Raw genomic sequence first — 13,084 nt, 5'->3', positions numbered from 1 at the left:
TAAATAAATAAATTGGATTTTTTTTTTAAGACGGAGTCTCACTCTATTACCCAGGCTGGAGTGCAGTGGCGTGATCTCAGCTCACGGCAAACTTTGCTTCCCAGGTTCAAGCGATTCTCCTCCCTCAGCCTTCGGAGTAGCTAGGATTACAGGCACCCACCAGCACACCTGACTAGTTTTTATATTTTTAGTAGAGATGGGGTTTCACCGTGTTGACCAGGCTGGTCTCGAACTCCTGACCTCAGGTGATCCACCTGCCTCAGCCTCCTAAAGTGCTGGGATTACAGGCGTGAGCCACCATGTTCAGTCTTGGATTTTTATGTGGAAGTTTTAAATATTTTGTTTTGTTTTGTTTTTGTTTTTGTTTTTAAATCAGATCATCTAAAATGCAGTTGGAGTTTGACACTTTAAGGACTAATACTGTAACTTTTTAAATAGGACCTATTCTTTTTTTAATACTTTGATTTTTCAAAAGAAAATGTTTAGTGAACAAAATAAGGCAGAAGTCTTTAACTCACTGAGGTGCTATTCATTACTTATTTGTTTTTTAAGTTCCAGGTAGATGTGCAGGGTGTGCAGGTTTACATAGGTAAACGTATGCCATGGTGGTTTGCTGCACCTGTCAACCCATCACTTACATATTAAGCCCCGCGTGCATTAGCTGTTTTTCCTGATGCACTCCCTCCCTCCAACAGGCCCCAGTGTATGTTGTTCTGCTCCCAGTGTCCATGTGTTCTCTTCGTTCAGCCCCACTTATACGTGAGAATATTTGGTATTTGATTTTCTGTTTCTGCATTAGTTTTCTATGGATAATGGCTTCCAGCTCCATCCATGTCCCTAAAAAGGACATGATCTTGTTCCTTTTTACGACTGCATAGCATTCCATGGAGTATGTATACCACATTTTATTTATCCAGTCTATCATTGATGGGCATTTGGGTTCATTCCATGTCTTTGCTATTGTGAGTAGTGCTGTGGTGAACATACATGTGCATGTATCTTTATAATAGAATGATTTATATTTTGAGGTGTATATACCCACTAATGGGATTGCTGAGTCAAATGGTATTTCTTTTCTAGATCTTTGAGGAATCACCACACTGTCTTCCACAATGATTGAACTAGTTTACATTTCCACCAACAGTGGAAATGTGTTCTTTTTTCCTTAACCTTGCCAGCCTCTGTTGTTTCTTGACTTTTTAGTAATCGCTCTTCTGACTGGCATGAGATGGTATCTCCTTGTGGTTTTGATTTGCATTTCTCTAATGATGAGTGATGTTGAGCTTTTTTTCATGTTTGTTGGCTACATAAACGTCTTCTTTTGAGTAGTGTCTGTTCATGTCCTTTGCCCACTTTTTAATGGGGTTGGTTTTTTCTTGTAAATTTGTTTAAGTTCCTCGTAGACTCGATATTAGACCTTTGTCAGTTGGATAGATTGCAAAAATATTCTCCTGTTCTGTAGGTTGTCTGTTCACTCTGATGATAGTTTCTTTTGCTGTGCAGAAGCTCTTTAGTTTAATTAGATCCCAGTTGTCAATTTTTGCTTTTGTTGCAATTGCTTTTGGTGTTTTCATCATGAAATCTTTGTCCATGCCTATGTCCTGAATGGTATTGCCAAGATTTTCTTCTAGGGTTTTTATAATTTTGGGTTTTATATCTAAATATTTAATCCATCTTGAGTTAATTTTTGTATAAGGTGTAAGGAAGGGGTCCAGTTTCAGTTTTCTGCATATGGCTAGCCAGTTCTCCCAGCACCATTTATTAAATAGAGAATCCTTTCACCATTGCTTGCTTTTGTGAGGTATATTGAAGATCAGATGGTTTTAGGTGTGCAGTCTTATTTCTGAGTTCTCTATTCTGTTCCATTGGTCTATGTGTCTGTTTTTGTACCAGTCCCATGCTGTTTTGGTCACTGTAGCCTTGCAGTATAAAGTCAGGTAGCGTGATACTTCCAGCTTTGTTCTTTTTGCTTGAGATCGTCTTGGCTATTTGGGCTCTTTTTTGGTTCCATATGAATTTTAAAAAGACTTTCTAATTCTATGAAGAATGTCAGTGGCAGTTTACTGAGAATAGTATTGAATCTATAAATTACTTTGGGCAGTGTGGCCACTTTAACAATACTGATTCTTCCTATTCATGAACATGAGATGTTTTTCCAGTTGTTTGTATCCTCTCTGATTTCTTTGAGCAGTGGTTTGTACTTCTCTTTGAAGAGGTCCTTCATTTCCCTTGTTAGCTATATTCCTGGACTTATTCTTGATAACACAAACAATTATTACTTCCCCTTATTTTCATTTTAAATATATTTTCACTTATTTATTTACAGGGTCAATTCAAAATAAAAACACTTCACTTGGTGTTAAAGCAAATTAATGTTACCAGCCAGTATATTGACATTAAGAGATTTTTATGCTTGCGCTTGGTATTTCATGTCTCAGGAATATGAAGAGTTATTTTATGTTTTATAGACATAGAATCAGCCAGTCAGTTACCATATCACACTAAATAATTTTGACACGTCTCTAAGGAAGCCCTGCTAAAGCCTGCTTCTCCGCTGTCAGGAAATATCATTTAACAAGGTGAAAGTTCACGGGGACAATTTAAGGCAGCTGATCTCAGGTGTGGTAGCAGCTGTTGTGCGGGATGTGACTTATTTTATGAGAACAGAAACACTATTATCCGGACTCCCACGGGAGATTTGGAGAAAGTCATGCCCAGAGAGTCCCATTCCAGGAAAATGTGCTTGAAGCACTTATTTATTGGCAATAATCACTAACTGAAAGTCCATCTGGCAAAACTGTGGATTTTTCCCTGTCCCAGAAAGTTGAGGAACAATTACATAAGTTGTCTCGAAAATTTTATTTTTAACCACTTTTTATGGAGAATTTTATAGTCCCTCAGTTCTTACAAGAAATTCACTTAAAAAAAAAAAAGCATCCACATGAATTTCTATACAACTTTGCTACTTCATGTACCATGAATAAGTGCTTGTCTTTTGATTTGAAATCAGTACTTCATCTTTTTGGGGAATGTTTTGAATTTATTTTCTGTGTTTGAAATGTTGGAGCCAGTTAGTTGGTGAAGAAGGGAACCCTGAATCATGCACTTCCAGCTGTGGAGGCCTTTAAACCCCACCTCTCTTAGCAGCTCTTCCCTCCCGTCTTCACTGACAGCTTGACAAGATTTTAGAATCCAAATGAATGAACACCGTGAGCCATTTGGGAGTCCAGCAAGCCTACTCAGATAGATTTTAATGAAGTAAGCCCATATCAGTTTTAAAAGCAAGATACATCATCAGAATTAAAGAGGGGTGTCTTTGGAAATACAATGATACAATTTCTATCTCTATGGGATATTTTTCTTCTGCAATCTTATATAGACTGGATAAATCTAATAAATAAATAAGGAAACACATTAAATTATGATGATTTTATTGTTTTTATTTTGGTCTTCAGTAATGCAAGCATATTTATTTCACTGTTACTCAAGAAAATAGTAGTACCTAACTAGAAATCCATTATTCCTACTAGCCTCAGCTTGAGTGTCACTATTTGCTTTCTAAAACCAGCTTTTTATATGGTTTTGTAATTATTCCTTAAGAAATACTTGAGCTTCCTTACATAAAACAACTCACATACCACCTGTTATTGCCATATATTAGTTTTTTAAAGAGGAATACAATTAAGAATACAATTTAAAACTTGATTTTCCATCTGTTTTTTCTTTGCACCTTCCTCTTTCCTCTAACACCCCACCTGCACGACGTCCTTCCCCCACTTCAACTGGCTCCTGCCACTCAGTAGCAGAAGAAGTTTGTTATGGTCCAGTGTATGCCTCAGTGTTCAGCCATTATGTAAGACTGTGTAGCCATTATTGAATATATATATATACACACACACATATAAATATAAACCTCTGGTGAGAAGAAAGGATCCTTTATTTCCCATATCCAACCAACAATATGTATATTAGTAAGTAAGGATAATACTTTATTATTTTGAGGGGCTACTGAATGTTGGAAAAGGTATGGACACTGGCATTTAGATACTGGCTCCATGTCAGCCACTTACTAGCTGAGCATTCACATTAAATGACTTCTTCATTTCCGCATCTGTTAAAATGAGCACAGCATAAATTCACAGTAAATACTTGCTGCTTTACCTACACGCACTCCTCTGGTTTCTTCTCCCTTTTTTATTGACGTTTTGTTGTTGTTGGTAATGATGATGATATTGTCCTGTAAGCCCAGAAATCCACTAGTGTTTTAACACAGTTTGCTGGAAAACTAGTTTACTCAGGATCTTGTATAACAACACCAGAATATCTAAATTATATGTGCACTAAAAATCTTGGCTTCATGATTCTAAATAACTCATGTTAGATTTAGTCCTTACCATTTATAAATACCATGTATCTTTTGGAGGGCATTGCTCCTTAGTGTGTTTTAGAAAGATTGACAAGAATATGAGGAAGAACTCTTGCCTGAGACTCACTCTGTCACCTAGGCTGGAGTGCAGTGGCACAATCATGGCTCACTGCAGCTTCAACTTCCTGGGCTGAAGCGATCCTTCCACCTCAGCCTCCCAAGCAGCTGAGACCACAGGCACATACCACCATACCTTGCTAATTTTCTTTTTTGTAGGGATGAGATCTCACTTTGTTGCTTAGGCTAGAAGGACCTTCTTATCAAACTTGTAAGAAATAAATTATTTTAATATATCACTATATCTTAGGAAATAAGCCTATCTGATTTTAAAACAATATCTGAAAATACGTTACTGTGGCCAAGAAATGTTCTTGGTTCTTTGGTTGTTTTCACTTGATATTGAAATTAAAAGAAACACAGCCACATGGTTTTTGTTGCTCTTGATAGGACAAGAGCAAATGCAGATATTGCCAAACACTTGGAAACTGCTGAAGAAGTTATGTAAGAAAATTAGAAATCTGCGAGCCAGCTAAAACGTGGAAAAGGAAATTGACAACCTAGGAGAAACTGGATAATGTAGAATGTTTAAAAGGTTTCAGAAGTTTTGGATAGAATCTTACTTTTAGCACATCTGTGATTGCACATCAGTGTATAACCCAGGTAGTTTATTCCTTAAGCCAGTTATTTGTTAGTATTATTTTTCATTTGAACCTACATGTGGCATCCAGTTTATCTTATGTGTAGCCCTACAGTAGAAAGTGTTAAAAAGTGGGTAGAATATTGCTTGATAAGTTTAAATCTAATAAAAGGAGCTATACTTCAGAATCTATAGAAGAGTAATTGATGTATCCATTAATTCATTCTGCACTTATTGAGTGTTCTGTGTTAGGGCTGCAGGAAAGATACAGTTCCTGTTGTGGAAAACTTGCATTCCAAAAGGAAGATAATATATACAGTAGATTCAAATAATAATAAAACTGTACAGGAAAAAAAGATAAATATCATCATCAATACAAAGGGCTGTATGACTTTAAAAGGTCAAGAGATTTCTTTGGCCAAACATAGTGGCTCACACCTATAATCCCAACACTTTGAGAGGCCAAGGTGAGAGGACTGCTTGAGCCCGGGAGTTCAAGACCAGCCTGGGCAACATAGTAAGAACCCCATCTCTACAAAAAGTAAATTATCCAGGCATTTTAGCATGCACCTGTGGTCTCAGCTACTCAGGAGGCTGAAGTGGGAGGCACACTTGAGCCCAGGAGGTAAAGGCTGCAGTGAGCTGTGATGGTGCCTGCCATTACACTCCAACCTGGACAACAGAGAGATACCCTGTCTCAAAAACAAACAAACAAAGATTTCTTTCAATTAGCCTAGACCTAAAGTATAGGTAGGATTTTTCCTGAAGGGAATGAAATGGGAAAATATTCCAGACAGAGGGAACAGCATGAGCAAATATTTAGGATAGAAAAATTCAGGGCAGATTTGAAAATAGTGACCCTCTGGAGTTGTTTCATCAGGGGAGGTTTAAGCAGCTGAACTGGAGAGGCAAATTGGGGTTAATAGGTGGAATGTTCTAGTCATCACATTAAAAGGATTGGGGTTCATGTAAGAGGTGGTTGGGAGCTATTGAAGATTTTGAGTACAAAAATGAGTTACCAAATCACAAGCATGGTAGGAAGTTGACTAATAGTGAAATATGTGCTATGGTGGCAGAAAGAATATTTTGAACGTTATCCTAAGAGTAAGATAACCTAGGCAGATTGATTAAAGAAACATGACAGGTCAATCAATAGATTTGGTTGAGGGTAGGAGAGGAGAGGGAGGAGTAAAGATGACTCATGGTTTGAATCTGATTCACAAAGGGAATAATTACATCATTATCAAGAAGGGCCAGGAGGAAGAGAAATTTGGAGATCAGATGATATGAAGTCTTGAATGTTTGATTGGATTGATAATACTAACAACTATTGAGCACTTAACTATTTGCCAGGCACTATTCTATGTATTTTACATGCATGGCCTCATTTATTCCTCAGAGCAGCCTCAGAGCTTTTAAACAACCTGCCCAAGTTTGCACTGCCTGTCAGGGGCGAAGTCAGGATCCAGCCCCCAGAGGTGTAATTCCAGCGCCCAATTTATTGAATGCGTGTATTGAATGGTTTTGGGCTTGGAGGCAGGGCTAAACGAGGAGGAAAGACAGATGAAATAAAAGGCGAATGTTGATCAGGAAGGTTTGGTGAATTCCCAAGAAAGATCACAGAGAACCAAAGACTTTCAGAAAACTGAAGGTGAGTGTTTCAGAAAAGTCAAGAGTAGGAGAGGATCTAAGAAAAGGCATTTGGATTTAGTGGTCAAGAGACCCTTGATGGCCTTAAAAGCAGTTTTGGAAAAGTGGTAAAGGTCGAAGTCCATTGGCATGGGATGGAGGAATAAGTAATTTATGAGGAAGTGGAGGCAGCAGAGATAGATTTGTGGGAAGTCTGTAAGTGGGAAGGAAGAGGGAAATAGCTCTGCAGCACCAGAGGGTAGGACTGCTGAGAAGCACTTTCTAATACTGAGGGACACTCACTTGGTTGCCTGTCAGAAGGGAGGAGAAGTGAGTAGCGAGGGGCGGATTTAAGATGTAGGAGAGACCAGGCTTCTTCCAGAGGAAGGAGAAAATGATGAGATCCAATATACAGATAAGAGGCGTGAGACCTATATGTGAGGACCCTTTCTCCTAAACCAAGAGGAAGTCAAAAAGAGTCAGGCAAGATGTGTGTTGGAGTGGGAACAGGGTGGTAGGTGGAGCAGAGAGGACCAAAGGCACTCGCTTATATTTGACGATCTTGATTGTCTCAGTCAATTGGCAGGTGAAATAATTAGTGAGTGAGAGAGGTTCTGTTTTGTGGCACTGGAGAAGATTTGAAGCAGGAATGCAGTGAACAGTCAAAGATAATAAAAAAGGTTGTAACACAGTATTGTGGTTCAAACTAAGTTTAAGTATTATGAATTTTTAGTATAACTAGTTACCAAGTTATGAGATTTTCTTTTGCAATTGTTAGCACTCTGGCAATAGACAGCCCAGATGGCAGGACTTATAAAGGGGGAAGAAGTGAAAGATGCTAGGGAGCCCATTTTAGAAATAACTAAATGCTCAGGAGGGTCAGGAATGGGCTTTTTTTTTTTTTTTTTTTTTTAACCCTATGTGCCAGTTGGTTTGATTGCAGGCTATCCTCTGTGGACATCACAAAACAGTTGGAGCTGAACAGAGAGCTAAGTGAAAAGGCAGAGGAATGGGAGAGGGAGAAGTAGTGGGGGTTAAGAGGGATGCACATTAAGGGGCTCAGTGAAAGGGAAATGTAGCCAGGGAAATGCAGTTGAAATACCGTGTTTGAAAAATTAGAAGTGACAGAGGTCATGAATGGCACTCCCACTCCCTAACTATGCACTGACAAGAGGATGTTAGAAATAGAAATAAGAAAGGTATTTAAGTGATCAAGAACTCTGGCAGTGGCTGGGGTAGAGAGAAGGGGCTGCAATCAGGTACAAATTCAGAAATGATTATCAAATAATGCCCCCAAAATAGATCAAAAACCATAAAAAGGAGGAATTGTTATAAATGATGGAGACTGGAAAAAGCATGTAGTTATTGAGTTACAGCATTAATTAATTTTTTAAAAAAACATTGACATTTTATGTAATGTGGCATGTTAGAGGAATGTTGATAGGGCAACTTAATTTATTAGGAAATATATGTGAAATCTAATATTAAATGTAAATTGCAACTCAATTTAACATATTTTGAATGTATTGAGTGTTGTAGTTCAACTTAACACTTTTTTTAATGCTGGGTCCTTTATTATTGAGCTTTTATGTCTGTTTTAGCCAGGTAGTATTAATGTGCTATAAAATTCAGAAAGGACAAAATAATATTTCTGTCACTTGGATGTCAACTATTTCTGAAAATATTTGTATAAGATATTTAAAACATTCATGCCAGGCATGGTGGCTCACGCCTGTAATCTCAGCACTTTGGGAGTCTGAGGCAGGTGGATCATTTGAGGTCAGGAGTTCGAGACCAGCCTGACCAACATGGTGAAACCCCATCTCTACTAAAAATACAAAAATTAGCGGGGGCGTGGTGGTGAGCACCTGTAATCCCAGCTACTCAGGAGGCTAAGACAGGAGAATCACTTGAACCTGGGAGGTGGTGATTGCAGAGAGCTGAGATCACGCCACTGCACTCCAGCCTGGGTGACAGAACAAGATTCCATCTCAAAAAAAAAAAAAAAAAAATTCACACAGAATAGAGTCAGCACTGTGGTTCCACAGTTCCTCTATATAGCAACAAGTTCCAGAGTAGACAGGAGAAATCCCGAATCCAGTTTCTGTTCTGACACTACCTTTCCATGTAAATTTGAACAGGTTATTTTCTAGTACCAAGTTTACTCATCAATAAAATAGATATTATGATGTATAATGGTGATTTTCTACCTCAAGCAGCTATTTAAAGTGTTAAGCTTACGCCTATAATCCCAGCACTTTGGGAGGCCGAGGTGGGCGGATCACCTGAGGGCAGGAGTTCGAGACCACCCTGGCCAACATGGTGAAACCCTGTCTCTACTAAAAACACAAAAATTAGCCAGGTATGGTGGCGGGCACCTGTAATTCCAGCTATTCGGGAGGCTGAGAAAGGAGAATCGCTTGAACCCAGGAGGTGGACGTTGCAGTAAGCCGAGATTGTGCCACAGCACCCCAGCCTGGGTGACAGAGCAAGATTCCATCTCAAAAATAAATAAATAAATAAATAATAAAGTGTTAAGCAAGAGTTAAAGTCATTTTTTAAAATAAAAACGGTATGCAAATATATGGAACTAAGTTATGTTACTAGAAAATCAAATTAGAATTTGTAAATCTAGAATCAAAAAAGTATAGACAATTTCAGTTGAAATAAGTTTGGGGTTAAATCAACTCCTTTTGTTTTAAAAGGCTGATTTTAGTTACTGATAGTTTATCATTATGTATGATGACAGTTTTAGGATGGCAAATCTATTTTCATAAACACAGATTATTTAGTCAGACAATGAAAATGTTTTTATTAGCAGGTATAGCAAAGAAAAGCAGATGCCTTATAATAAATAGGACCTTGTGTTCTAAATTCAGAATTATGAGTGGTCTGTATAAAATCGGGGAAAAATTACAGGGGAAGGGGATACCTCATGCCTACAAGCCCTCACTGTTTCTGAATGTCATGTTCCTTCTACTACTAGAAGCGATGGTCTGGACTATGTTGTAATTTTTTACAACTCATGATGTGAAAAAAATATCATGTAAATATGTTTCTGCTATTTTTCTTTAAATGTATAAAATCTATGGATTAGGAATTATGTTCCTAAAAATAACCCTGTGGTATTCCACACCAGAGAAGAAGTTGTAAGGGGAAGGTGATAATTAACAAATATTTAGAAGACTTTATGGAAAAACTGATTTTGTGTTACCTATAAAAAAAATAAAAAGCAACCCCCTCCAAAATGCTGTTGATGTTCATGGAGAAAAATAACTGTGTAAACACATTCGGTTTTATAAGAATAAAATGCAGAAATAGTAAGTTGAAACAATTTTCATGAGAGTGGATTCTGATCCCTTAAGAACTTGGGCAGAGACTTAGGGCACGTATCCTCCCCAGAAGTGGAGCTACGTGCCCTGGGTGATGTCACCAGCGACTAGTAACCACCGCAGTGTAAACAAACATCAGCAGGAAATACATGTGGGTAGGGCAAGGGTCTAGAGGCATGCTTTCCTTCTAGAAAAGTCTCACGCCTTTCAAGGCTAGTGTTTTTGTTTTGTTTCGTTTTAAGGAAGAAAGGGGACGCAACATAACTCTTGCCTACTGCTACAGAAACCTTTAGTTTCGTGGGCAGTGTCTTTCCTTGACAAATGGAATCCTTGCTGGCAGTCTCTGTAATGTTGAGAAGTACAGGACTCTTGGCTCTTGCTGCAGTTATTGGTTGCTTGCCCCAGACTGAAAATCTTGTCTGTGGAACTGCTCGGAGGAAAGTTTCAAGTTACCAGAACTAGGCAAGCCCACTGAGGAGCAGGAGCAGGAGGAGAGAAGGAGGAGGAGGAAGAGGAGGAGGAGGGACCATTGAGGAGCAGAAGGAGTAGGGTGCGGGGGAGGAGGAGGAGCGCCTTTAGTGCTGCAGCAGCTGCTGCTCTGATTGGCCCGGTGGTTCAGCTGCTTCCCTGGAACAAAAGGTCAAAGTGGACTGCAGTGTAAATGTAGAGAAGCAGCCGATAAAATAGCATTGCCTGAAGAAGTTTGGAGGCTGAGAGCAGCAGTAGACTGGCCAACTGCAGAGCAAGTTGTTTCTCCAGCCGTGCGGTGCAGCCTCATGCCCCCAACCCAGCTTAGCCACTGTAAGAAGACGCTTACTGTACAGACGACCAAACTTGCCGTGGAAGAGACAGTTGTGAGATTCCCTTGCAAATTCACATACGAGAATGGCTTGTGAAATCATGCCTCTGCAAAGGTAGTATTCATTCCTATTTTATTTTATTTTGCTATGTGTTTTTTGAGTGGTATCAAGCCATATAACTTTGCCAGTACTTGGCATCTTTTAGTAACATGCTGCAAAGTGTGTAGAGTCCATTGTACATATGGTTCCTCCCTAAGAACAGAAAAATTTAAATATTATACTGCTCTTTTACTGACATGTTGCCCAACTTCTCTTTTTCACTTGATTCTTGTATTTCGTTATATCCTTCTCTGAATGGAAATGAATATAAGAAAATACCTTTGAAATCTGAAGAAAAACATAGACTGAGAAGTACAATGAGCGAGTTTATAATAAAAACTGAATCAGCTTATTAGCAGTGTTTCTGCTAAGGCTATTTTAAAGGATGTTGATAGGCTGAAGACCTTTTGAAAATGCATCACAAGATTCTTCTCTTCTGGAGTTCAGATCTAGGCAAGGATTTTCCATGAATAAGTACATCATAATATGTGAGAATAAATGTTAAGGATAGCATTTCCCCTTCAGTAATTCCAGACAGGTTTATTACACAAATAGCATTTTTTAAAACTGCTTGGTAAGAATGATTGAGCGCAAGACTGTTTTTGTTCCTTCATGACTATAATATAGATTGTGGGGCTGGGGGGAGCGAAGGAGTTATACCAACGCAGAGAAAGGTAAATTTAAACAAAGGGGCTTATGAAAAAGAACACTGTTGGTGAACTAAGAAGTGAAGAATGTAGGCATGGAGAGGGCCTCAGGGCTGCCCAAGGTCACATTTTAGGATTTTAAACATTACTTTTGCTAATCATATTGTCCTATTTCAACTTCAACTGCTTTACATGCAGTGGCATTTCATTCCATAGAAATATTTCATTTAGGAAAACTATAGAAGGTTTTATTAGTAAAAAAAATTTTAAATCAAATAGTAAATGCGGTTTATTTAAGGATAAAAAAAACTAGACAAAAACTAATTTCATTTTTAAAAACCATACCACAAATATTTCAGTGGATGTTTTTGTTTTTGCAATGAAAAGCAAGGTTTAAAACATTGCTTATTTGCAAAATGGTTTGTATAGATACTTACAGGGAGATAAAACAGTATAGTCATTTTTCCTTCACTGTACTAACAAGGACACTGTCATGGGAACCTGATGGGGGTGTCCAAAGAGTTCCTTTTGTAAAAATTAAGAATCCAAGGGAGCAGAAAGTGGTTTACAAATATATCTAAAATTTTTCTATGTGAACTCAGTGAAAATGTCCACATGCTTAAAGCTTGTGAGAGCCTAAAACACTTTGTGGAGTCTTAATTTGGTTTCCAACTTTAAAGTTGGAGACATTTTTCCCCTTATAATGACATCAGTTCTTAAGGGTTTTAAGCGAATTGTATTCTAGATAAGAATATTGGCTACTACTGAACTCTGTAATAGCAAGCCACTTGATGCTATAATAACTGTTAAGAAGAAAATAGATCTTTATACTGTTAAAACATTGTTTAGGCAGTCAAAACGATTAAAGGTAAAATAAAACCATCATTATTTCCTGGAAATTATTTTGTATTTTTAGTCATGATTAATGAACCTAGTAGGAATAAATGCAGGAATAATTTGAATTTGCATTCAAGAATGTTGAGTTGCTACTTTTGTTTCTTTGCATTACCATTCTGAAGAGCGCTGTTTTGTGCATTCACTGCCGCAATGTTTACCCAGCTCTTAGAGTTTAATTTGACTGATTTCCCTGCAATCTTTACTGGCAGCCTGTACCTACCTTTGATTATAAACCTCCTGAAGGTAAGGACCAGGTTTGTGCGGTTGTCTTTGTTAAGCGTGCCTTGTGAATTTAAGCATTTATGTAGAAAACTTTCCCGCCCTTACGTGTAATTGTTTCTTCAAATCCCAGTTTGATATTTTGGCTATTGATTTCTGTGACTCTCATGGTAATGATGACTATTGATGACTCTCCCCACAGTTATGGGCCTGAAGCAGGAGGGTTCCAGACCCTTAGCAGTATTCTTGGAATGAGTGCTTTGTTCCATTCTGTTTAAGAGCACCAAGGGATAGAAACTACATTGAAACTGGATGTGTAAAAGAATAGCTTTAAATAGCAGCTAAAGAAATTCATGCTCACTGTTTGTATTTAGCAGAGAGTTCAATGCTTCTCATAC

The 13,084-nt window shown here is 38.1% G+C and overlaps 1 protein-coding gene across 7 annotated transcripts in view; it reads left to right on the top strand.

Moving 5' to 3' along the window:
- FAM13A (family with sequence similarity 13 member A) overlaps positions 1–13,084 on the top strand; it is a 330,683-nt gene that overhangs the window by 222,995 nt on the left and 94,604 nt on the right. For 3 of the 7 annotated variants that reach the window (XM_004089016.3, XM_004089015.3, XM_003265894.4), the window contains exon 1: positions 10,553–10,938. The exons of the other annotated variants lie outside the window; for them this stretch is intronic. In XM_004089016.3, coding sequence (XP_004089064.1) covers positions 10,910–10,938 — 29 coding nt within the window. In that variant the 5' untranslated portion in view covers positions 10,553–10,909. Of the gene's footprint in view, positions 1–10,552; positions 10,939–13,084 lie in introns of those variants that run through there. 7 annotated transcript variants of the gene reach the window in all.

The sequence above is a fragment of the Nomascus leucogenys genome, chromosome 9 (assembly GCF_006542625.1).
Source record: "Nomascus leucogenys isolate Asia chromosome 9, Asia_NLE_v1, whole genome shotgun sequence".
NCBI lineage: Eukaryota > Metazoa > Chordata > Mammalia > Primates > Hylobatidae > Nomascus > Nomascus leucogenys.
Note: the sequence above shows the minus strand (reverse complement) of the source record. Positions and strands in the feature narration are given on the sequence as shown.